Raw genomic sequence first — 27,367 nt, 5'->3', positions numbered from 1 at the left:
TTTTTTATCTGTAGATGAGAGTTGTCACCATATGAATTGAAAATGACATTGAAACCACACCCAGATGTGCTCTGACATCCCTGTGTATATATTTCAGTTCATGTTTCGCAGCCTCCTGTGCAATGATAGCTGCAGCTACATATGACCCTGAAGGTGAGACACCACAACATCAATACATCAAAACCTTGAATTATCATGCTTCAAGCTTCCTTCAAACCAATTCCGCTACTGCAACAGCATTCCCACAGAGATACAGTACTTTACAGCTCCACTTATTTTTGTAGTTTTGCAACCAATTATGGTAATACTTAATCACCAGCTTCACTGTGAGACACTGCAACATCTTCACAACAGACTCCAACAGTTTAAAGGGCACATAATATTCTCATTTTCAGGTTCATACTTGTATTTTGGGTTTCTACTAGAACATGTTTACATGCTTTAATGTTCAAAAAACACATTATTTTTCTCATACTGTCTGTCTGAATATAACTGTATTCACGCGCTGTCTGAAACGCTATGCCATTTCAACGGAATGGCAACGGAATTGCGTTGCTAGTAAACAGCTTGGGTCCATGTTTACTTCCTGTCAGCTGATGTCATTCACATACACTGCAACAGAAAATAAACTGGGACACATTTAGTATGTTTACGTTTAAAACTGTGAAATGGTCTAAATATTGTAGATTTGTGACATCACAAATGGACAGAAATCCTGACGGCTTGTTTCAAACGCAGTTTCTGAATATGGGTCGTATGTATTTCTCCGTATATTGAGTGCTTTGATACTTTCACAGTATTTATACATCACTTAAACCTGCTCTATAATATAAAAGACATGAAAATCTTACTTTTTACAATGTGGGATCTTTAAGGAACTTGGAAGAGAAAGAACAATTAATACTCAAACTGTGTATATTTTGTAGCCGGTCTTCCTGGTTCTTCACTTTGACCCACCCTATTTACCATCATTTTCTACGCAATGAGATTATAACTGACATGTTGGACGCACTCACTTTCAGGTGGGAATAATGGGACAAAGGTACAAAAATGAATGTCCACATTGTAAAAAAACCCCAAAACAACTGAATTTACCATTCAAATTTTTTTTTATGGTAATCTTCATTTCCATGTGTTCCAGTGCTGTCTGGCCTCATCTTCCTCGCTGTCTCCTTCAACGGTTTTGGAGGAATCTGCCTGACCTTCACTTCACTCACAGTATGATTCCCACTCATACACAGGCACACACACACACACACACACACACACACACACACACACGCACACACACACACACTTTGCAGACTAGCCTATCAAAATGTAGTCACAACTGAACCAGTACTTAACAAAATAGTTCCTCGCACTGAAAAATAGCTACTTATATTACAAAATTCCGGTTTGTCGCAGTGGCAGTGGGTGAGGTAAAGTAGCCCAGACGTTCCTCTCCCTAGCTATTTCCTTCATCTCCTGCTGAGGAATCCTGAAGTGTTCCCAGCAAGCCCCCAGGAAGAGCGCCGGTCGTTGATGTCAATTTTCGCAGTGGCCAAACGGCAGTACTACAACTCCTGTGTCCGTCACGTGATGCCATTGGGCCCAAACATACTTTTTCTCATAGACTTACATTGGGAAAGAGACGTCTGTAACTCAGCGGATAATTTTCTTTGGGTAAATCAACTTCCCATCATTATTATTTAAATCACTAGGTCCTAAAAGTTGGATTCAGCTGTTAGTGCATTTTACAGCTTTTGAGGACCTAATGATTTAAATAAGGGCTATTAGAGTGTTCGTACTGGGGAGTTGATTCACCTCAAAAAAAATTACCCGCTGAGTTACAGACATCTCTTTCCCAATGTAAGTCTATGAGTGTTATGTTCTAGTTCACAAAAACGTGGACTCAAAAGCAGCACACCACGAGAGTCTTTAAAGAGTGAACAAAAGAATATTTATTTAAACAAAAACAGGTTCCAGGTTGATCCAGGAGCAGCGTGCAGGAGTGAGCAGGCAGGTAGGTAGTAGCCACAGCTGACAGATGAACAGACCTGAGCACAGAGCAAAACGAGGTAAGTCCAAATGATCCAAAAACGAGAGCAACAGCAAAAACAAGAGCAACAAATTTAAGGAGCCTGATTTAGGTAAATACCACGGAGGGTGACGGAACGATCTGGCGATGAGTAGCAGGAAAACCGGGGTATATATACTGCAGGTGTGATGATTGGTAGATTGTTCTCAGCTGCTCCAGCCGAGCCCGCCCAGAGGAGGAGGAGGAGGAGGAAGGCCACACCCCTCAACACACTGACAAACTAGACAAACCAGGGGAAAACACACAAGAGACAAAAGGACAGGGAAACATAGGAAATAAAAGGAAACCCTAGACTACAGGCAGTGATAACATGACAATGAGAAAAAGTATTTTTGGGCCCAATGGCATCACGTGACGGACACGGGAGTTGTAGTACCGCCGTTTGGCCACTATGAAAATTGGCATCAATGACCGGCGCTCTTCCTGGGGGCTTGGAGCGGACCTGGGTACTCAGTTGGTTGCAATCTACAACCTCACTACTAAATGCCACTAAATCCTACACACTGGTCCTTTAATGCTGAGTTATCAGATACCTACCATGAGTTGGTGTTCAAATCATCTGTTCGCTGAACGGAGAGTTTGTATTTTCGGAGCAATGGGACTTCGGAACAATAGCAGTTTTTTGGGGAGATAACGGGCTGTCAGACAAATAGACAAATGGGCTTTTGAGTCCAGTGGGACATTTTTTCAGACTATTGGGGTTTTGGAATAATGGACCGTAGGAACATGGCATTGCACCCTCTACATCTACAAACATAACGTTTGGTATTCATGTTCCAAACAGTATGTGTGTGTGTGGTTATGACTGCTCTTTGTGTACCTGGGATTAGACGCACATGTTCGTGTGTGTGTGTGTGTGTGTGTGTGTGTGTGTGTGTGTGTGTGTGCGTGTGTTTGTGTGTGTGTGTTTTGCAAAGCAGCACATGCTGTTCCACGTATTCAAAATTCTCTTGCGACCTCTCAGCCAATCCAAAGCATGGGCGGCCAACACACCCTCCGTAGGCCCTGTCTCCTTGTCAACACCATCTCTCTCTCTCTGTCTCTCTCTCTCTTTCCCTCCCACTTCCTGACCTAGACCATGTCCTGGACTTGACATGGTCATTGTGGCCTCACTGCTGTCATTCCTGGTCTGGTGTGTGTTTGTGTCTGCTGTGTTATTATCTTGTCGATAAGCTCTTAACATATCTACTTGATACAAACAGTGTACATTTCCAGCTAACCTAACTTAGCTGCAAACACACTCTGCTCTGTGTAATTTGATAAGGCAGTTTGTACTATAATAAATTGACTGGCCAAAGCTATCAGGTTTTTGTTTTAACTTCCGACGTGTCATGGAAAACCTGGAAAACAGTTGACCAATTTTCCAGTCATGGAAAACACATGAGAGAAAAAGTCAAATGTCCTGGAAAATCTTGTGTTGTCCTTTAGCTGAGAATGAACTACTACACCATCTATCAGAGCTCCCCAAAACAGATAACACTGCCATCTGAAAGGGGCTAAGTAACGCATTACTGTGATATTATCACGTTATTATTAATGTTGTAAAACAGCTTTTTACGTGTGATTTTTCACGGTAACAATGGGGTGGTTACCGTGAACGGTCACGGTTGTGTTCAGGCAACAAAACCACTAAGTTAGGTTTAGGATAAAACATCATGGTTGAGCTTGAAATAAGTACGTAAACAACGTAACATAAGTATGTAAATCACATGACAAATGTCACTTCAAAATAACTCGGCAAAACTGGGACACGAACAGCGGTCTCCTTGTTGAAAGTCCTGTTTGTTTGACCCGTCCATCGTCCGCCCGCCCGCCCGCCTCCTACCTCCCACCTCCCACCCACAACGTAAGCAGTCTGTCTCACTCTTTATATTACGTCACTAGCTATTAGCGTAGCATATTCAGTGTAAACAGACTACATGGCATGAAATGACAAAACACGAAAGGTGTTGTTATTGCACGTGAAATGATTTACAAATCGTCATGTCATTCATTCTCCATCTGGTGATACCGGCGCTGAAATTGAATTGGGTCCACAGACAGAGTGGGCCGATCAACAGACCAATTGGAAGAAGGGGCAGGAGATGAGAGTTCATTTGTTTCCTCGAACAATGTTTTAGGTAAACAGTTTAGGTAAATGGAGTTTTGATCACCATCTCGCCCTGAATACGGCTTTGAGAGTCGAGAGGAATCATATAATACATCTGCACCATCAGCTGAAAGTAAATGACCTTCAGATAATACAAATCATGACACAATATTTCGTCTCTGATCTCCTTTCAGTCGAAACAACCTCTGTTAGCAGCTAAGACCAGTGCTGAAAATAAATAAAATCTCACTCATTTTTCAATCTTATATAGATTTGTCTATTTTTGTTCATATATTTGAATAGAAATATGAGAGCATACTGTGTCCATACATCACTTTAATTTAATAACATACCCATTGGGCACATCTGTAATATTAACATGGGTCAAAAAAAGCTCATGCAGTTCCAGTTAATAGAATCTAAAAGGGGTGTGTTTGAACCTTTTTTCTCTCGGAGTAGGAAAGCTTTTATCCAGTGAGTTTAGAATTTGTCAGATTAGAACCTTTGGGATAAGAGGGCGAAAAACACACAAGCAGAGTACACAATGAACTACGTGATTGTCAAAGAGCCAAGAGACCCTGAGAAGGATATCAGTCTACAGTGTTGACAGAGGTGGAACTGTGTTTGTCAGTACTGTCAATAGAAAACCCCACATTGCAATAAACCACTAAACTACTGCCCCCATGACTGGGTAATCCTGTCTCCTACTAAATACACTCCCATACAACTAAACTGCATTCTCAATTACATTTAGAGGGGAAAGGTATTTGAACATGTGGTTAAATTGTAAATTGAAACCAAACAAAAATGCAACAAAATTACTTGGTTATATTTAGGCAACAAAAGTACTTGGCTAAGTTTAGTAAAACATCATCGTTTGGCTTCAAATAATGTTACATTATTTAAGTTACAGACGTAAATTATTCAATTTTGGTTTCACACGGAACAGTGGACGTATTTGTGATACATCAAAAACAAAAGTAATCTGGGAATAAGTCAAGTCAATTTTATTTGTATTGCCCAAAATCACAAATGTGCCTCAGGGAGCTTTACAATCTGTACAGGATACGACACCCTCTGTCCTTTACAGTACGACCCTCTTATCGGATAAGGAAAAACGTAACCAGAAAAAAAACCTTTTAACAGGGAAAAAATGTTAGAAACCTCAGGAAGAGCAACAGAGGAGGGATCCGCCTTCCAGGATGGACAGACGTGCAATAGATGCCGCGTGTACAGAGTAACAACATAATGAAAATACATCATAGACAATCCATATGACAAAAAATAATACATATAATGTGACCATATGTTAGAAGGGGGATCCAGGAGGATGTAAAGCAGCTTCCGGGCGTCGGCAAACAGAGCAAGAGCAACACGACCTCCTCTCCACACCAAACAGGTAGAGCCAAAGCAACCCGACCTCCTCTCCACCATGGAACCTAGAGAGAGCTTCCAGGCATCGGCAAACAGAGCAAGAGCAACACAACCTCCTTTCAACGCCAAGCAGATAGAGCCAGAGCAACACAACCTCCTCTCCATGCCAGATAGGTAGAGCCAGAGCAACACGACCTCCTCTCCACGTCAAAAACAGATAGAGCCAGAGCAACACAACCACCTCTCCACGCCAGATAGATAGAGCCAGAGCAACACAATCTCCTCTCCACGTCAAACAGATAGAGCCAGAGCAACGCAACCACCTCTCCACACCAACCAGATAGAGCCAGAGCAACACGACCTCCTCTCCACGTCAAACAGATAGAGCTAGAGCAACACAACCACCTCTCCACGCCAGATAGATAGAGCCCGAGCAACATGACCTCCTCTCCACGCCAGATAGATAGAGCCAGAGCAACACAACCTCCTCTCCACCATGGAACCTAGAGAGAGGACCAGATTTTTGTTTGTAATTCACAGTTGCTTAGTAATGTAAATGTATATTACCCATGCCAATAAGCCCCCTTGGACTGAAGCAATTTATTAGAGAGGCTAAATTCCCTGGAGGACGGAGGTCCAGGTCTGTCATGTGGAATGAGGCACCACCAGCCGGAGAGGCAGAGAGACGCCACAGAACGGCTGATGGTCCATGTTACGTCCACTAGGTGGAACAATAACTGAACAACAACCAAAGATTAGACAGAGTCAAAGTGAAGGGCAAAATTAAAGGTGTTTATTAAAGAAACTAAAGGTTGACAAATGTGGTGGAGGTAGGGACAAAATGGTTCTGCCAAATAATCAAAATCAATAAATCAAAACCAGGCCTAACTAAGTCTCTGCCTTCTTTACAGAGAAGCCTATAATAATAATAATAATAATAATAATGATAATGATAATGATAATGATAATAATAATAATGATAATAATAATAAATAGGTTTCCCTCAAAATGTCATTCAAAACAATGCAGTTTTGTTGTTTTTGTTGGAAGGTCATTTTTAGGAGACCAGACTGGACTGGGTTGTAATTTGTCCTGACCTTCAGGACAAACAACACACTGCTGGTGGTGTACGGGGGCTGTAATGAATATCAGAGTTGTTGGGGACACTTCAGTGTTTGTGTTTTTGTCCTGGCCTCAGTTCATACGGGTAAACCTGAAAAACTAACCATCGAACTATTTGCACCACAATGGGATTAAACACTCTGGATCACTGCTACACGCCATTCAATATACGGCTACAGCGGAATCGCTACCCGCGTTTAGGAACGGGCGACCGCACAGCCAGCTTGCTGAGGTCAAAGTATTCAAACAGACTCGAGAGGTCACTTTATTTAGGCCAATCGTCTGCAGTCTGACACAGTCTGGAGCTTGTTCAAGGACACCACCGTCAATGTCACCGATGACATCGATTAAGGATCCCAATCACCCTTATAACGGCCTTTTCACACATATACACACTATTTAAACTCTTTTTAATGCACAACTTGAAGGAACTGGCACTGAAATTGTACCTAACCTTATATGATTACATGTGACAAATTGATTGATTGATTGAATGATTGTTTGATTGATTGATTGATTGATTGATTGTATGGGATATACTATTGGCAACATTGTAGAATTGAAATAAACAGTCATCCATAAAATCTGATATGAGCAGTAAGTTTAAACCGAACATGACGGCCTGTAATGTGAACAGAGCCGCGTGCAGTGTGATTGGCGGCACTCCAGCTGCGTCTATAGTTAGAGTGAAAGTCTCCAGACACACACACACACACACACACACACACACACACACACTCCAAAACTTACCATCTGCATAGCCAGAGAATGTTCACATGCACACACCCACACACACACACCAAGTTGTCATAACAAAAGGGATGGGTGGCAGTCACAGTCACACAGGGGCAGTGTGTGTGTGTGTGTGTAAGAATGCAGTTGCACCACCTAGGGGTTTTCAAAGTGAATCATTGAGAATCTACATTAGTTTACTCATAACATTGATTTAGTTTACTCATTTTAGTCGGTTTCACATCGTATGTTGTTTTATAGAAATACCTGAAAAATGGTCAAAAGGTCATATCTGATTAAAGGAATTAGCAGTAGCTTATTTGATCACATTTAGGCTTTGGTGGTCGAATAGTCCTTTTTCACTTAGGAAGGTTCCTAGCGGAGTGAAATGACCCGGAAGTATCTCGGCAGCAGCCATGATGAGAGCTGGTCGAATCCTCTAAATGCTGAGAAAAGGAGCTTCAATGCTTCCTTTATTATCTCCTTTAGCAGAGGATACACTGAACCATCCTTTACCAAAGGAAAGGATATAATGCCGTCCCACAATTACTTGCGGCCGCAGCTTTTAAATCGACGCACCATTCGGCCGATCCTGATAACAAACGATATGCTGATCGATATGCTAATTGGGATTCATGTTTAATATGAGTGGACAGTGAGAACCATTTTGTTTCACTTTATTTTTAATTATTTATTTATTTCGAACATGTAACAAATACCTCAGTAAAAAACAAAACAAGAATAACAAATAAAATTAACAGTAAACCATCAATTTACAAATAATCAACATAAATAAATATTACATGTCCGAAAAGAAGTTGGAAGAAATACACGGTCCTACACCTTCTCCATAACTCGAACAATTAACTCAATATTTATCATATATTCCTTTGTTTATTTCAATTCCGACCTCGGTAATGAAGTGATATTTTTCACCGGTTGTCCACGTTAGGTCAGATAATCTTTTATTATCTGTTGATGTAAAGTGTTAAAGCAGCAGAAGGACCTCTGGTATCTCTCTTTCACACACCGCGGTTGAAGCAGTCTGTCATTGAAAGAATTATTTTAGAACGGATGGACGGAGCAGCGCCTGCTGTAGTCCATCTTTGGAACATTGTAGTTTCACCACGGCAGACCTGCGTCACTAACATCCACTGCCGTCGCATCATAATCACAGAGCCTATAGTGAAAGTGCAGTTGGATTCTCTTTACACCACATTTGTCTTTTCCTAAGTTCTTCTAAATTCTCCTTCTCATCTTTCCTTGACCTCATGACGTTTTCCATCGAGGTCAAAGGAAAAGTGGTTAGGAAAAGACGTTAGGACTTACTGTTGACTGATAATGATAATGTTTCATTTATTCGTTAATTGATATTATAGAAGTTTCCTTGCTCTTTAATCTCTGTCTCTCTCTGTCATCTAGCTGCCTAACATGTTTGGGAATGTACGGTCAACCATCCTCTCCTTGATGATTGGCTCCTACGCTTCTTCAGCCGTCACCTTTCCTGGTGTCAAGGTACACACAAACACAAACACAAACACACATGCATGCACAAATCTACTTGAACTGTTGTTGAAAAAAAAATCTTCTTTATACAAAATAATCATAACAAAAATCCTTATTTAGGATTGTTGTCATTGCCTTGCTTGTGCAGTTTTACCTTTAAATATCCAGTTCGCAAGATTTTTTGCCAACTGTGCCTATTATATTATTATAACACTTTACAAATGGTTGACAAGGAGTTACTGATGAACTACAAGCAGTTAGCTCCTCATTCACTCAAAATGTTATTTCCCTTATTGCAGTGGTTCTCAAACGCGTGTACCACTGGTGGTACGCGTGCTCCCTCTAGTGGTACGCGGAGGAATCTCTGAAATATTTTTAAAAAGTGAAATAAAATTAATTTGAAAACATATAATAATATCAAAATACTACTACAAATGAAAATACCTTAACCATGACATCATCGAAATGGGATTTAAAATAAGTTTTGGTTTTGCTGTAATATTTTTATTTTGAAACAAAAAAACTTATGCATGCGCTGCCACCCCGCCACGTAGCAGCTACGTAGTAGTCGGGTAGTAGTGCGTGCAAAACATCCACAATTAGTGAGAAGCTAAACTGTGATGACAAGATAGTAAGCGGTAGGAGGTAGCTAAAATGATGAAGGGTTCAAAAACACTGCAATCGTGGCACCAAACGGGAACTATTATTTTGGTTTTATGGAAGAGTTTAAGTGCCAGTTCTAGTGCTAGCCCTTTGTACAGCGTGGCTGTGGCTGACAAAAGTCAACAATAAGTAATATTATTATTATTAGGAATAAATTTGCCTCCTGCGTGAACTGTGCATTGCTGACTAGGGTATAGGCATACGCTGTACTTTAACATGGGTCATAATGGTGGTACTTGGAGAGCCAAATATTTTCTGAGGTGGTACGTGGTGTAAATAGTTTGAGAACCACTGTCTTATTGTATAGTGTCACCCATGCCTCTATTTTGAATTATATAATTACAAAAGTGCATTTTAAGACTGTGAACTGTGGGTATAGTACAAGAAGCATTACGGAAACATTAACAAAATAAAGAAAGGAAGAAGGGAAGAAAGATGGGGGAAATGGAGAGGATGGAAGGAAGAATGAAAAGAAGGAGGAATAGATTAGAAAGTAAAAGAAGTGCAGAAGAAACAGAAGGGAGAGAGAGGGGAAATGGGTTCACGGTGGGATTTCAGTGATGACCTTTAAGCAGTTCCATCCATCCATCATCTGCAACCGCTTATTAGGGATGGCGGGGGGCTGGAGCCGATCCCAGCTGACGTTGGGTGTAGGCGGGGTACACCCTAGTCAGGTCTCCAGCCTATCGCAGACATGATAGACACGTAGAGACAGACAACCATTCACACTTACATTCACACCTACGGGCAATTTAGAGTCAACAATGAACCTAACCTGCATGTCTTTGGACTGTGGGAGGAAGCCGGAGAAAACCCACGCTAACACGGGGAGAACATGCAAACTCCACACAGGAGGATTCCAACCTGCGACCCTCTTGCTGTGAGGCGACAGTGCTATCCACTGTGCAGTTAAAGTTAAATATAATGCAAATGTAAGGATGCAATAAGGTCAATTTTACAACATGCTAATGTACACTTTTTTAAACCATATTTTGCTTCTCCCTCTCTCTTCTATTCATCCCTGTCTTCATTTCTGTCTCTCTCCTTACCCGTCTTCTCCCCATCTTATCGCTCTCACCACTCCAGGTGATTTATGACCTCGGCGTGTCATTCCACACCATCATGTGGCTTTGGTCCGGTCTGGCCGGCTTAGTCTTCGTCAACTGCTTCCTAAACTGGCCTGCTGAATCCTTCCCTGCACCCGAAGACATCAGATACACGTCAGTGCACTCACATTATTATACTCATGGAAACACACAAACACAATCATCCCCGTAAAGTCCAGTAATGAGTTTTACCGTTGCTACTTGTAACATTATTGCTTGTAGCAGATTTAATAATGAATTAACATCAAAATATGTAACTATAATTAATAACTAATCATAAACTCATGAATTGAACAGGTAGATTCAGTGACTGATATCTATCAATTCAATGACATTTATCGAGAAAATGTAGTTTTAAGGTATTAATGCATGAGTTTAAGAAGCACCAAGAGGGAAGAGTGTGAAGCAGTTTCATTGAAATTCTAAATTTAGGTTTAGAGCTTATTGATGAATTTCTTAATTGATCTTGCATCTAGCATCTAATATCAATTTCTTGAACTAAGTAAGTAAGGGCTGGAGTTATTTTATATGACAGAGTATTAGGGCCACATTGAGGGGAAAAAAAATATGTGATTTCGAAAATAAAGTCATAATATTACGAGAAAAAAGTCGTAATTTAATGAGAAAAAAAGTCATACTATTTGAAGAAAAAAAGTTGTAATATTACAATAATAAAGTAATAACTTTAACCACAAAAGAGCTAATTTCCCTATCAGGTCCGTGTGGTTCTTTCTTCGAAATAAACGCCGTTTTTCCCCTCTAAAATAACACATAAAATGTATATAATATTATGACTTCATTCTCATACTACGACTTTTTTTTCTTTTAAACTTATGACATTATTCTCATAATATTCCGACTTTTTTTCTCGTAAACCTATGACTTTTTTCTCGTAAAGTTATGACTTTATTCGTCGTATACTCCGTCGTGATTTTATATGTCTCATTATACATTCAATCTCTTTCTCTTTTGTCGGCAGTAAAAAGGTGAAGCTGAGTGGAGTTGTGACAGAGGACAAGATTACTGGGGACAGGTACATCACCCATGTGACTGTCATGGAAGACACGATGGGACCTAACCAGTCAGAATCCGAGCAGACAGACTCCAAAAACCCAACCCAGGGTAAGACATTCAACTTTTTATGTTTCTACTTGATGCCAGAATGGAAAGGTGTGAAACAGCATTTAGATCTCTGCAGTATATATGACACCAAGCCCTCTGTTGTCATACAGGTGCAAAGCAGCAGTTCCGATTTTTGTGCTCCAGTCTATTTGGTAATTTTGTGGCTTGGCAAAATAAATGAAAAGACCTGTAGGTGTACCATGAAGTGAATCATGCAAATGTAAAGAAGACTGCAGCAATTTAGTACTGCACTTCCATAAAACGGGGGGATTCACAAGAGAGAGATTCTTTAAAATAATGGTCAAATTTAGTGCCTCAGAGGCATAGATATCCTGATGTATAAACATGGTGGAAGTCACCTTTGATTTAATTTAAAACTGCTAGTGATGATATTTACATCTTATGAGTTGAATTTTTAACAACTTACTATAAAAGTACGAGTTGAACCTATTGTATTTTTTAAAGTTAGTATGAGGAACTTTTAACTGGTTATGAAACGTTATGAAGTCTCAATGCAATACTGATGCTTCTATATGACCTACATAAGTAAACAAGAACATCAGTGAGACAATTGGCTAGTTATTCTTAAAGGGACTGTTTGTAACTTTTTAAGCGTATAAATGTAGCGGGTCGCCACACATGCACGTTCGCATATGCGCGCTCGCGTGTGGCTGGAGCCTCGTCTCCGCTGCCTGCTTACCTTCACTCAGACAGAGCGCGCGTGCTCGCGTACTCGCTCCACCTCTACTAGACGTGAACGCACGCTCACTCTACACTGCAGAAGAGTTAGTTTAGCTCTGAGAATATCTAGTGAATGTACAGGGGACGTTTGTGCAGAAATAAATGCAGCAGCTCCTCCAGACCAACAGAGGTTTTCCGTGTCTTGTGAATTGACGGGGCTCCTCCACGTGATACGTTGTCGTCTCGTTACCGACCGGATGCTGGTGTCTCCCTGCGGCTGCCGATTGCGGTCGGGAGGCGATAACGTAACTCGTTAAGGAGCCCCGCTGCCTGAGCCTGCGCTGAGGCAGGAAAAGCCAACACTAGGATCAGCAGTGATTCATGGAGAGACCTTCGTCTGGTCAGCTAACATTACTGCCAAGCAGCTGAAATATAGAGTGATATTGTGCTTTTAGCTGACGTGTGTCGCCTCACTGTTTTGAGCGATGCTCGTTCATGTCTATTTAGAGCGAGCAAGCGCAAGCTCGACGCTGACTTTCGTTGATTTCAAGGCCACAGGTGTCGCTGTTAACAAGCATTTCTGAAAGTTACAAATAGTCCCTTTAATGCTTATCATCGGTGCCACCGGGTCAGATTCCGGAAAAATCAGACACAATCATGCATGTTCACCAGAAACTCCTTCAGCTCAGACTCAGCTGGGACTCCGACAGTGACACGCCCCCCCATAGACAGACCCAGATCCGGCTTCACTGCCGCCTTCGATCTGCAGTCGGAGCTCCGGCGGGAGGTGGAGCTCCACCACGCTGCTGGAGGCCCATGCAGGCAGTATAGAACCAGAACCAGGACTGCACGGGGCAGACTGTCAGACCCTACTGCAGTAAAATTAGAGGTTTTTCTAAAGGGACTCTGGTGCTTGGAAACATTTCCGCTTTTGTCCACAGGGGCCGCCAAAATCAACACAAAAAATGGAAGTTCTTCGTAGAAGTTTTAAAAATGACATAAAGTTACAGTAAATCCCTGCTCCATATTCTTCACATTCTATGTGATAAGGTAACATATCTGATGTCTTATACAAAGTGCCTGTCACTAAAGCCACAAACTGTGTGCCACTCAACTACATACTGATAAAACAACACATGAACCAATGAAAATATCAATATAACTGCATATGGATTCAAAACTGGAACGTTTGCCAACATGATGGACCAACTGATAACATTTGAATTGATTATTCTACTGTTGTTTTACAGTGAAACTGGTTCTTTTAGTGTAGCCTGAAACTTCCTGAGCCTTCAACTTAAAGTGTCACTCGTCGTTGCCGTGCTTTCACGAGTCTCATCCACCGAATTGGAGTGTTTCAAACTGGTTCCTTGCTCTACTGGTAGTGAATAAGTACACAGTGAATTAGGATGCTGCTTCAATGAATATTATTTCTGATGTATTTCACTGATGTATTAGTCACCTCCATTAACCTCTGAAATTTTACGCCAACTCCGGGGTTAGGTATAAAGTGCTGTGAAAAATAAAAGAGAAACAGTTCATTCTTGGAATTTTCTATGGAACTGAACTCCCAGTGAGCTGCAACAATTTGGCTGAATTGTTTGAGTCCGGTCGCCTCGAAGCGAGAGGGGTCGCAGTTTCAATGGGTGGACGGATGTTTGAGTGTGTGTGTGACTCCATGAGTAGCTCTCTACCTGAACTAAAGGTTGCTTCAACATAATTATCTCTCTCTCTCTCTACTTCTTCAGGCTCGGTGCCACTCTGTCATTCTATGTGCACTCCCATCTTGCTGTGGAGTCTCATCACCATGGCGATGACCCAGCTGAGGCTGATCTTCTTCATGGGTGCCATGAACAAGATGCTGGAGTTCCTGGTCACCCACGGCAACCCCAACCGTAAGAACAATAACCTACATGAATGTATATTTTTTTAATAACTGAAGTACTACTTTGTTATCATTGGACAAAACAATGGCAAGAGGAATGAAGATTGTTTGGTTTCCTTTGTCATCAATGGAGAAAATTATAGATGAAGCAATTAGAATGTCAGGCTTTAGAAAATCTAGCCCGTGACGGGAGACTTTGACCAATCACAGGTCATTTCAGAGAGAGAGAGCATTCCTATTGGCTGTGCTCCGGCTGGTGGGCGGTGCTTGGTATTTCCTCAACAGATCTCAGTATGGCTGCCGGGTCACAAACTTTATCATTTTACAGCTAAACAGTACACTACAAGATGTTTCTGAAAACATTTGAGGAGAGAAATAGGCATTACAGTAACAGAATAATAATACATATTTGATCAGCACTGCCTAGTTTGACTGTTTGGTCGGAGTTCGCAAGTGATTGACAGCTGGCTCTCATAGACGGCAGCTGGACGGCAGACTCCAGATCAGCTCGGACTGGTTGTTTTCCTCCGGTCTGCGAAATCTTGCAGATGCCATTAGGAGCACCGGAGGACACCGGAGGCACATGATTTTTTCAGATTACCTGTCTCATGCACTACTGTCAGGATATACAGTAGTGACCGTTTAATAAAAAATACTTTTTTCTAATCATGTGTTAAAATAAGTCAATATTAACTTTTTTTTTCACTCGGGACCCGAGCAGCGGTCTCCTGGGTGAAAAGACCTGTCTTTGTTTGAACCGTCCATCCACCCCAACATCCTCCCTACGCAGACTTTGTCGCTCTTAATACTACGTCACCTGTCTGCTTAGAGGCAGCCTGCACGTCCCGGCTCACAATTACATGGGATATGTACGAATTACAGTGCATTACTTTTCGTACGTATACTGTAGGTACGAACAGTGAATGACAACAGCCCGTGTTAAACCATCTGTGGTGACCCCTGACCTGAAGCTGTTGTCTCTTTCAGCCTCAGAAGAGCTGCAGAAGGAGGTGGAGGAACAAGGTAAGAGTCGGGATACTCAGTGGGCTGAGTGGAGTTACTACACTGATGTTTCCAGTTGTATTTTGTGTGCTTACTCCACAACACTATTCTTAGAAATGTATTCATAATCAGGCCTTTGAGAGAGCATTTAGACTATTAAAAACTATAAATTATTATTAAAACACAGGGCAATATTAGCATTGAACATTACAATAAAGCAATTTAAGCTTACCTGTGTGGAATCCAATCAAATTATTACAAAGACAACCACATATTGTTGTTATGATATTGTATTCATCAGTTGGATGTGACTGAGGTCATGTCCTTGGTGTCCTTGGTCCTTGCACATTATGTTAGGTTGATTCCAGTATTTTTCAGACCTAGTGCTTTTCCCCCAGAATCCAGTTTTTCTCCATCTGAACTGTATTCCTAACAGTGTGAGAGGGCTTTGAAACACCATTTAGACCTTCATTTTGGGAAATGAAACCTTAAAGGTCCCATATCGTGCTCATTTTCAGGATCATACTTGTATTTTTTGTTTCTACTAGAACATGTTTACGTGCTTTAATGTTAAAAAAAACTTTATTTTCCTCATACTGACTGCCTGAATATACCTGTATTCACCCTCTGTCTGAAACGCTCTGTTTTAGTGCATTTCAATGCAATTGCAACGGAATTGCGTTGCTAGGCAACAGCTTGGGTCGATGTTTATTTCCTGTCAGCTGATGTCATTCACATACACTGCAACAGGAAATAAACTGGGATATATTTAGAATGTTTGTGTTTAAAATCTTGTAATGATCTATATATTGTATATTTGTGACATCACAAGTGGACAGAAATCCGAACTGCTTGTTTTAAACGCACAATTTGTAATTACGGGCTGTGTGTATTTCTCCATATATTGAGCATTTTGATAGTTTAACAGTATTTATATATCACTTAAACCTGCTTTATAATATAAAAGACATACAAATCTCACTTTTTACAATATGGGACCTTTAAAACATTTGGGTTTTATCTAGTCAGTGTTTCTAAAATAAGACAATAGGTGTGGCCTACTGTACAGTCAGTCTGTCTCCCGTTACTTCTATGGTTTCTATGGACATCGCTCTATCTCTGTGTGTTCCCCCCAGTTGGCTTCTACTCATCTATCTTCGGCACAATGCAGCTTCTGTGTCTCCTGACCTGTCCTCTGATCGGCTACATCATGGACTGGAGGTTGAAAGAGTGTGAAGAGGAAAATGCAAACCCACACACAGAGAAGAGGTATGAAGATGGCATCTCTTTAGGTTTAGGCATTGTTTTACAGCAGTCAGCAACACAGATGACTATTGTACAGATTAGGTTGAGAAGGTTTCTCTGGATTTATCAATTTGGAATTCAACACTCACATGTCATATTATGTACTTTGAAATTTTCGTTGCAGTCCATACTGGCCCTGAAGTGATCCCATCCTTGTCTATCACTGTAAAAGATGAAGGAAACAGCACAGTTTCATACTCTGTAACATCCACACCTCCTCCTTAGCTGTCAGCCTATTTTTGTCCCCTTCAGCCAATCAGATCCCCCAAAGAGAGACAGAAAGATCCAGAAACTGACCAATGCCATGAGAGCTTTCATCTTCACCAACCTCCTATTGGTCGCCTTCGGAATAATTTCCTTGATTGACAACCTGCCTTTACAGGTTAGACAAAAATACTGTTCAGGAATACAATGTGTTTTTACTTCATATTTGAATACAGAAGCAATGCCTATGAATTATTTACAGGCACACACAGATACAGAAACACAACGTGTCGCCGTTGATGATCATTAATGAATCTGTTCTCTGTCATTCTGTCTTTCCTTTTTCTATTAGATGGTGTCGTTTGTTCTGCATACCATAGTGAGAGGATTTATCCACTCCTGCTGTGGAGGTCTCTATGCTGCTGTGTGAGTAACACCACTGGCATCTTTAACCCTCTGAGACCCACCATAGACCCATTCTTGTCTTTTCTTTTAGGGGGGTGCAGGGGGTCTTTAGAAGTGGTGTACATCATCTGAAAGCTAGGAATCTGAAGATTAATTTGAGATGCTGCTCAGCATTGTGTGTCAAGTTGTTCTAGTCATAAATAATCAGAAATAAACATGAGTTCATTAATTATTTAAAATGAATTGTTAAAGTGTATAAGGGCTTAGAACATTATGATAGAAGTATATGATGATCATCCCCATGCTCTATTATGTCGCATACATTTTTGGGTTGATACCATTTGTTACACAGATTTGGTGCTAAATCTAACCATTTTTTTTACCACTCAAAAATTAATAAAAAATGATGAATAATCCCTCCAAAATACCACATTAAGACACCAAGACCTTTGAGGAACACCATAGAAAAAGCCATGCTGTGATTTGGGATCAAAAACCTTTGAGATTTCTTTCATTTTTCAGCGCACTTCTGCTGTGTAAACTGCTCAGAAACCGCCTTATTGTCAAACTAGCTAGGAAAGCCATCCATCCTCTGAATGCTCTAGGTCTGTAGTTTGTGGCTGTAAAGTTTCATGAGGCTGTGATTATCCTAGAGGTCACCACAGGTCGTGTTATACAGGGAGGTCCTGTCTCAAAAATGGTCTCACTTTAATGAAATGTCTCCTATGGGGACTAACATCATCACACATGAATACAATTGAGCTCACTGGATCCACAAGAGTCTCAGCTTTACAGTGATACCCAATTTATGTAATTCCAAGACTGTTTAGAGACCCCAGTGTGCAGAAATATTCAAACACACCATTTTTAGAATAGGCGAAAATAACACATTTGTACTGCATGTTTTGTGCCCCAAAACTGCATGTGATTATCATAAAGTGGGCATGTCTGTAAAGGGGAGACTCATGGGAACCCATAGAACCCATTTTCATTCACATATCTTGAGGTCAGAGGTCAAGAGACCCCTTTGAAAATGACCATGCCAGTTTTTCCTCGCCAAAATTTAGTCCAACCTTGGAGCGTTATTTAGCCTCCTTCCAGACGAGCTAGCATGACATGGTACCAATGGATTCCTTAGGTTTTTTAGTTTCATATGATATCCGTATCTTCTCTCTAGCTCTAAAACTGAACCTGCTACAGCCTCTGAAAGACAGTAAAGTCGGTCGCGGGTCTCAGAGTTAGAGGAGTTAGAGAAGACCTCAAATGTATGTAAAGTACAGCACTTGAGTAAATATACTTAGTTACATTCCAGCACTGCTCTGTGTGCTAGGTTTAGAATATTTTGACTCTAAATTAAGACAATGATTGGGAAATAGACATTCATGCTCTTTCTGTTTATGTTGTGAATCATGTATTATCTCCCATCCCGCTCTAGGTATCCAGCCAACCACTTTGGAACACTGACAGGCCTGCAGTCAATGATCAGTGCTGCTTTCGCCTTGCTCCAACAGCCACTGTTCATACTGATGGTGGGACACCTCAATGGAGATCCTTACTGGGTAGAGAGCACACACACACACACACACAATCATAGAGAAGACGCGAGGATTCAAATACATACAACAGGTTTTATAACAGGTTTATCACATGCACTGACATGTCTCTCCTTACAACAGATCAATTTGGGCCTTCTCATCTTCTCCGTGGCGGGCTTCCTGTTGCCAGGCTATCTGTTCTATCACCGTAGAAACCTGATCAGGGCAAAGGCAGAGCGTGATAGGCTGGCTGCCAGCCAATCAGACAAAGAGAATGCTCCTCTAACCAAATCAGACAGTGGAACTGCTAAGAGACCAGCCAACGGACATGCGGCTAATGGATACACACCAAATGGACACACTGCTTAAGATGATTGACAGGAGTGAAACGATCAATTTATATAACACCATTCAGTCTCAGTCTGAGGATGTAAATGCAACCTCAACTCTGGTTTGAAAACTGTGACATCTAGCAAAAACAAAACAGGACAAAAAAAAAGAATACATATTGAGCAAAATTGTATTTTTATCTTTATTTAAAACAAAGGTTATAGCCAGCAATAGTGCCACATTTTGGCAAAAATTGACGATGGAACTGGAAGCTACATTTGTAACCCTAATGTCCAGCTTCTCATTTAGAAAATACTCTTTGAGTTTTCACTAGATTCCGTCATGTGATGGACCAGTGAACTGCATGCTGGGAAAATTTCCAGTCCCCAAACCCTTGACCCAAGCATTAAGCATCGAATTTCCATATGCAAGGACCATATCATGTTTCTGCATGTTTCCTCCTGTGTAATATGAATCACCTACAGTAGCTAGACTGGAGTATTTCCAGCCATTTTCAAAGCGTAACTTTTTAGATTATTGAATGTACTTGAAACTTGCTTGGGTTAAAGGGGAACTACACCCATTTTCAAAATTCACATGTTAGTCCTATGGTCTAAGACAGTGGTTCTCAAACTTTTTACACCATGTACCACCTCAGAAAATATTTGACTCTCCAAGTACCACCATTATGACCAGGGGTGGGCAATTATTTTTCCTGGGGGGCCACATGAGAAAACCCAGATTGTTGCCGGGGGCCAAATAAGTTCTGTCAGACCTAACCTCTATTTTATCACTAGATTAATTTATAGAAAACATATTGCACACTTATTCTTCTGCATTTATTATACTGATAATCACTCCAAACAGCATATTATTAAGAAAATTACATAATATGCAGGAGTTTTTGAACCGTACAGGACTGACTGTTTTGGGTAGTAACGTTTCCATTAACAAAACTTAACAAAACAGATAATCCCCCAGCATGCACTGCAGGTCCAAAAAGCCCTATTTTTCATGGCAGGGAGGGTAGCCTATTGTACACAGTACTGTACTGTACTTTGTTATTGTCACCTTTAGTGGTTGTTTGCATAAAAACGCACAATTCAAATGATTATGATTATTTAAATATTTGCTTTGATTAAAAAATTCTTGGCAAGCTGTTTAGAGCTAGTGTTAGGAAGTTAAACAGATCATAATTCTCTCTCTATTATCTATTTTATATTGATTAGAAAACATCTCCTTCAAATAACTGGATTTATTCAAGTTTCTCGCCAAAACTTAATTTTACGAGATTACATTTGAACACATCATGATAACGTTGTAATTTACTTTCGTCCAATAGTCATTTTTCCTGAGCCGACTCGAACACATCATAACAATAACTCAATGGCACCTCCGTTAATGTTCGTATCTCCGGTATTTAGCCAGTCAGGACTGTGCTGCCCACCGGCTGCTAACAGCTAACGTTACTAACTCTCCTCCTGCTGATTTCAACACAGGTTTGTTGTTCACAGTTTATCAGGGAGAATAGGGTGAGTCCCCTCAGATTTAGTAGCGCCATGCTGTTGAGCGTTTTTTTTTCTCTTCACCGTGGCTCCGGTCCCAAACAAACTGAAACATGATACAGCGTGTTTATACGTCATTGGGCATGCGTAACTGTGGGAAAGCATCAATACGGAGGAATCGATAGGCAAAGATTCCTCCGCGTACCACTAGAGAGAGCACGCGTACAGCCAGTAGTACGTGTACCATAGTTTGAGAACCACTGGTCTAAGACATTCCAAAAATATTAATAAACAACTCTCTCCCAAATCCAAAAACTAGAGTGAAAGAATTCAAGCAACTCAAAATCCAAACTTGTGATGTCATAGGGTATAAAGTCTGGAGCTGCTCCATAGACAATGAATAGGGAAAGATGTTATAGATGACACTAAGAGAGTATATGGGTAAATTTTTTGTTTCAGACCACTACAATAGAATAAGCTAATTTTGTATATAAAAAAAGAAAACAAACATTCTGTGGGTCCACAAACTCAGTCTCCCATTCATCGTCTATGGAGCCGCTCCAGACTTAATACTTTAAGACATCACAAGTTTGAGACGTACTTCTCTCAGAGAGAGGAGCTCATGTTCATAGATAATGATTGAACTTTCCTAGGCCGTGGAAATAACATATTGGTATTCTTAATTTAGGTGGTGTTCCCCTTTAAGTAATCCATCACAGCAAAACTGCAAACCAATAAAGCATGCCTACACATACTGTATGTTACAGTTATGAGCACTATTTGTCATCTTGACATAGTAAGATAATTTAGACATATTTTTAATGTCTACTTTAAAGTATAGGTTCACCATTTTTCAAGTCTGTCTTAAAGGAACAGTGTGTGACATTTCGAGGGATCTATTAGCAGAAATGGAATATGATATTCTTCCAACTATGTTTTCATTAGTGTATGATCACCTGAAACTAAGAATTGTTTTTTTATTAGCTTACAATGAGTCCTTCATGTCTACATAGGGAGCGGGTCCTCTTCACGGAGTACGCCATGTTGCTCCTCCATGTTTCTACAGTAGCCCAGAATGGACAAACCAAACTCTGGCTCTAGAGAGAGACTTTCATATTTTTACGTTACCTGAAGGCCACCGTAGTTCTCCGGACTTGAAAAATTGTGAACCTCTCCTTCAACTTTAATTGCATAAAATGACATAACGTAATTTGTTATCCTGAAAAATATGAGACAATTATGATCATGACAAAATCCGCAGTTTCAAGCTATGTGTCCCGAGTCCCAACAAATATCTGTAAAACACACAAATGTCTCAGATTTCACCACAATTAAAATAATGATAATAATTTTATACTTAAATAGAAGTTTATCATGTTCTGTATCACGCATTCATTAATTTGTGTGCACAAAATAAATATATATACAGAGAGCCGGCGCAGCGCACCCCGCTGCAGTCTCTAACTAGAATGATGTTGCGCGCTGTGAAGTCACATTACGCACAGACACAGCAGATCTGCTGGTTACATTTTGTGCAACCAGCATCAGACTGTTGAACCCCAGAACCAAACGTTTTCCCCCCGTTTTTATCTGCACATCAAACGTGTCGTTTTTAGTTTCTTCTGCACATCAACAGGCGTGTAGGCGAAAAATTAGCGAATTAATAGGTGAATAGAAAGTGAATCGCTTAAAGCTTTTAGCTCTGCTTATAACTCCCTCAGGACCGTCTGTCTTTCACCCGGTGTCTCCGTCCAGGCCAAAATGTCCTCTGAGCTCCACATTTTCTAATTATAATAGCCTACATGTAGATGTGTGACTGTGGCGAGCAACATGATGTGACAGAGATTGTTCAAGTTCAAAACTAACTCTCTACAGGACTCCCAGACTGTCAGTGCGTCATGAGGGGGATAGCCCTGTGATTAAAGGGGGTGAAAGTAGTGAATGTGATAAGTCATGATTGTCGCAGCCTAGTGATACATAATGATATGTAAAATAGTTGAAATAATGTGTGCTTGTATTTGTGACATAATGTGCATGCTTTGGAAGTGCCTTGGGTTGTACTCTATAGTATAAAGTGCAATCTGCTGATGTTTAACTGTCTTGATTGAAAGGCAGCATATGTACAAATAGAAAGCACCTTGTTTAAATTTTTTTTTTTTTGAGACATGCTGCTCGTCTGATAGCCGTCTATAGACAGACTACACAGAATATACAGCAGGTGCACCTTAAAACATAATGCAATCCAACACAGAAACACTGGCCACATGAATTATTCTGACAAAGACTGCAGGGAATTTGACAATATAAGCTTCAGAGACGTAGTATTTATTGTATTGCATCACAGTGTACAGGTGTTGCTTGTATTGTGTTCACCTACTGTGTGTTATTATTGCATTGTTTATCAGTGCTAATTAAGTTGATTCTGGTCACAGCAGAATCAACTGTGACAGCGTTCGTCATCACTTATTTTGGTGATGAAGAGGAGTTAAAGTTTTATCAAAAAAATAAAAATAAATCCTATAATAATCTTCAAAACTGAATGACTTTTTTCAAATAAAAGTAATTGTTCGGTGTAAATAACTTGGAAGATGTTTTCTGTGTTCCATTCATTTGGTTTTTGACTTGCTTTGATTTGACGTGGAGAAATGTAAAGAATTAAAAACCATTGTAAATGTTAAATGAAATTGTGTTTTTTATGTTCATGTTCCCACGTTTCACATTTTTAGAAATAGGAATTTGCTAAGAAAGCCAAAATAGATTCCTTACGTCCCCTGAATTATGATGAATGCATCATAATGCAAAACCGGCTTAGGAACCAGAGGGTTGCCGGTTCAAGTCCAGCTCAGACCAAGAACAGAGTGTGGACTGGTAGCTGGAGAGGTACCACTTCGCCTCCTGCGTCCATTGTTTTCATAATAAAGTTTCTTACAAAACTAATTCTGTGTTGCACTGACATCACCCAGCTACAGTGTAACTCATATGAACGGCACATATGGGTACTTCGCACTCGCTGAGCATTCGCGATACCTTAAAGGTTGATCGCTGTCATGCCCCTTCAGTCTTCCCCCGTCCAACACAGTGGTCGGATATTGTTTATCCAGAACATCACTGACACAAAGGGTCATATCTTTGTCAGTTGACTTACCAAAGTTCACATGTATGTATAAAATTGTGTTTGGATAGTTAAATGAATATGGTATTATATGATGGTCAGTGCCTTAAACAGTTCAGCTCCTTCTCTTGGAGAGAAAGAACCATCTCATCCTGATTGAGAGAGATGCCAGAGGCCCTGCAGCATTTTTGGCACACTGGCAAAGCTTTGGCATCACTATTACCTGGAGCTTTAAGAGATTGCTGTTGGGCTCCTCCTGCTGCTTCTCCACCAGGCTCCTGCTGAGCCAGTCTAATGATCTAGGATCATATTCATGGAACATTTTAAGGCTGAGAATAGCTCCTAACTGGTGAGACTACTTGCTTATTTAATCAATCAATCCATCAATCAATCAATCAATCAATCAATCAATCAATCAATCAATCAGTAAATAAATCCATTATTTATTAATGACCACGAGACCGAGGAATTTGCTTTCGATGCAGCATGGTCGGTAATCTCAATTCGACAGTGTCAGTACATCAAACGTAGACATCACATGAGGCACATGACTTAAGCTGCGGGCATAGATTTACGATTTTAGAAATGTTGTTGTGTAACTCCTACTCCTACTGTAAAGCCAAAGCTCACGATTTATGTGCTCACACTGTACGGTCCGATCATCAGCCACGACCTGAGTGCTCACACTGTACGTGTAAAACAGAAAATAAAAATAACACGGCCTGTCGACTCCTAAGGGCCGTTCTGGCTGTTGGACAGTTGTCAATAAAGATTTGTTTGAAAGCTCCAAGGCAGGTAAAGTTTGTTTGGTAGCAGAGGTCTGTACGGGTCACAATGCTAACAAGGCAGAAACGTGCTGCATTGATCATCTGTGACATCCTGTCTGCTGAAACGTCTAAAAAAAAAAAAGAGGCAGCAGCGTAACGTTATATGGACTCGCTGTGGCGAGGAAGATGTGGACAGAATGGCTTGTCCATTTTGCAGAGAGAATTGGAGGAGCTATGTTTTACTATATCTATTGTGCATTGTTATCTTGATAGCTAAGCTCTGATTATTGTAAAAGAGGAGAAAAAAAACGTTGGGGAATCGGCTCGTGGCTCTGCTTCAACTGTGAGAGATCCTGTGGTTGGCCGACCAACATTTTGTGAAAAATGTCAGAAATTCATCCGACTGGTCGGGACGAGTTAAGCGGTCCTCGCCACCCCCCCCCCACCCCCCGTACACGGCAAACGACGCCCGACAAAAGCTGAAATTCCGTCCGTATCTAAAATGAGTCATGCGGCTCAAAATTCGGGGCCAGAAACTGTCTGAAATCGTACAGCCTGGGCGCCTGGGTTAGCTCAGTTTGTAGAGCGGGCGTCCATGTATCAACGCTTGGTCCTGACCGCGGCGGCCCGGGTTCGAATCCGGCCTGTGGCCCTTTCCGCATGCACTCTCTCTCTCTCCCCCCTTTCCAAGACTCTATCCACTGTCCTCTCAATAAAAATGGAAAATGCCCCCAAAAAAATTACTTTTAAAAAAAAAAAAAAAAAAATCGCACAGCGTATGCCCAGCTTAACACAACAGACATAATTCACATATTACCACAAAACGAAATTCAGAGACAGTATTTAGTTGATACAAAAGTTTTAAGGGCAGTACATCTGTGAGGGTTAGTGAGAAGTGTTCAGAGTTCTTATTGCAGTGGGGGAACAACCTAATAAAAAAAAATAATAATAATAATATGTCTAAATTTCAGATTCAGATTGAACCATCAATGTGAGAGTCCCTTTACAAGATGGGTGTCAGTTCCCTCCCCACGGTGACTGAGATGCAGTTGCCTTTTTGGTATAAAATGAAGACCATTTGCAGTCATTGCTGATACCCACATTTAGTTATTGTTGCTCCTTCTGAACTCTATGACCTCTATATGTGCTCTTTCTCTGGACAGGTGAGTATTGCATTACCGTAAGATAGACCTTGACCTATCCTTTAACACTTCTGCAGCTTCACATGGAGGAACACATATTGAAAAAAACAGTTTTTTTTGTTCGACCCCCAACGGCTCATCACAGAATCAGCCATTGTGTTTTTAATGCCATGATTGCCCCTTTAGCGTAAGAGCTTTATGGACTCATATGCCAACTGCCACCGCCCACACACACACACACACACACACACACACACACTCTTATGCCACACAAAGAGTCACAATCCAATTCCATGAGTTCTTGATGGCAGGATTTCAGATTTGTTATTTTGGAGAGTGTGTGTGTGTGTGTTTGTGTGTGTGTGAGAGTTGATGAGGATCTTGTGGTTGTGTGGGTTTAGGTTTATCCTCATAGCCCCTGCTGTCATTTTAATCTCCCCTTTGTGTTGCCAGTGTGCGTGTGTGCACGTCTATTCTCATTATGTGGACACACACACACAAGCATACGTTACTGTGTCAGTGTGTCACATGAGAGGATTAAAACCTCATGTCAGGGACAGTTTATGTGCCAGCCATGCTTAGTGACAACAACAAAACGCTCTCATCTTGATTGACAGCCTTGACGTCCAATCAGTGCTCCCTGTATGGCTCGCTGTTTGGACCCTGCTGGCATTAGAGTACAACTGTAGTACTGATGACAAACATGTTGGCCTCTGGGAAATCTCTTTGGCCACCAATATTATTATGGATATATGAGGAGTATATATATATATATTATATATATATATATATATTATATATTATATATATATTATACGTATATATATATATATAATATAATATAGTCTCGGCATTACATTCACTTGGCTTTCCTCTCTTTAATGTCCATATTGGTGGAGGTGGAGCGTCCTGCAGACAGATGCTATATAGCTATTATAAAGAAGTTTAAAAAAAAAAGAAGGAAAAACCCAGCAGCTTCCATCCCTGTAGCTAACAGTTAGCTAAGCTAGCTGCGTGTAGTAAAGTAACGTCAGACGTAGTGATGGGAATTCCGGCTCTTTTTAGTGATCAATATCATTTGGCTCAGCTCACCAAGAAGAGCCGGCTCTTTCGGCTCCCAAACGGCTCTTCGTTTTACCACTTCTGCCTTTTTATAATTCAGCCAAATTTAGCGCTGTTTTGACCTATGATTAGTATGTGTGCACATATATCACTTAAATTATTCAATATAATTATACTAAACCTTATAATTTCAATAATACCGCAATTTTGCATGCTGCTTCGTTTCCGACTGTCACTCATCTTGTCTTGCTATTCGCGCAGCGCACTCCTCTCTCTTTTTCCCCTCCTCTCCCTCCTGCTCTGTACCTGTAGACCGTCAGCGCGCCGTGCATCCCCCCGCCCGTCCCTGCTTGATGGTATGATCCTCATCTGTCTCGCACGGACGTCATTAACACAACATTTAGTCACAGTCAGTGCATGGAATGCCCGTGGCGCGGAGAAGATCATCCTATCATACATAATCCCAGATCAAATGTATGTTGAAGGGCCCTGAATATCGTCTTCTGTGATTGTAATGTTTAAATGTATGTATCCTTGTTTCTTGTCTTTGTCCTTTCTGTGATGTTGCAAATGGAGCTGCTGTGATGCAAAACAATGTTCAGACCTGTCTGACAATAAAGTATTATCGCATTATCGTA

General features: G+C 40.8%; 1 protein-coding gene across 1 annotated transcript in view; it reads left to right on the top strand.

Annotated features, from left to right (window-relative positions):
* The window catches only part of slc43a1b (solute carrier family 43 member 1b), a 28,256-nt gene extending 8,946 nt beyond the window's left edge, over positions 1 to 19,310 (top strand). Inside the window, exons 4-15 of the mRNA XM_037764628.1 lie at positions 98 to 153; positions 1,142 to 1,218; positions 8,820 to 8,912; positions 10,653 to 10,786; positions 11,652 to 11,794; positions 14,224 to 14,370; positions 15,348 to 15,383; positions 16,499 to 16,631; positions 16,920 to 17,049; positions 17,224 to 17,297; positions 18,712 to 18,835; positions 18,953 to 19,310. Coding sequence (XP_037620556.1) covers positions 98 to 153; positions 1,142 to 1,218; positions 8,820 to 8,912; positions 10,653 to 10,786; positions 11,652 to 11,794; positions 14,224 to 14,370; positions 15,348 to 15,383; positions 16,499 to 16,631; positions 16,920 to 17,049; positions 17,224 to 17,297; positions 18,712 to 18,835; positions 18,953 to 19,180 — 1,375 coding nt within the window. The 3' untranslated portion in view covers positions 19,181 to 19,310. The remainder of the gene's footprint in view (positions 1 to 97; positions 154 to 1,141; positions 1,219 to 8,819; positions 8,913 to 10,652; positions 10,787 to 11,651; positions 11,795 to 14,223; positions 14,371 to 15,347; positions 15,384 to 16,498; positions 16,632 to 16,919; positions 17,050 to 17,223; positions 17,298 to 18,711; positions 18,836 to 18,952) is intronic.
* Positions 19,311 to 27,367: the final 8,057 nt, after the last annotated feature.

This window comes from Sebastes umbrosus, chromosome 3, assembly GCF_015220745.1.
Source record: "Sebastes umbrosus isolate fSebUmb1 chromosome 3, fSebUmb1.pri, whole genome shotgun sequence".
In the NCBI taxonomy this organism is placed as follows: Eukaryota; Metazoa; Chordata; class Actinopteri; order Perciformes; family Sebastidae; genus Sebastes; species Sebastes umbrosus.
This window is presented reverse-complemented; position numbering and strand designations above follow the sequence as displayed.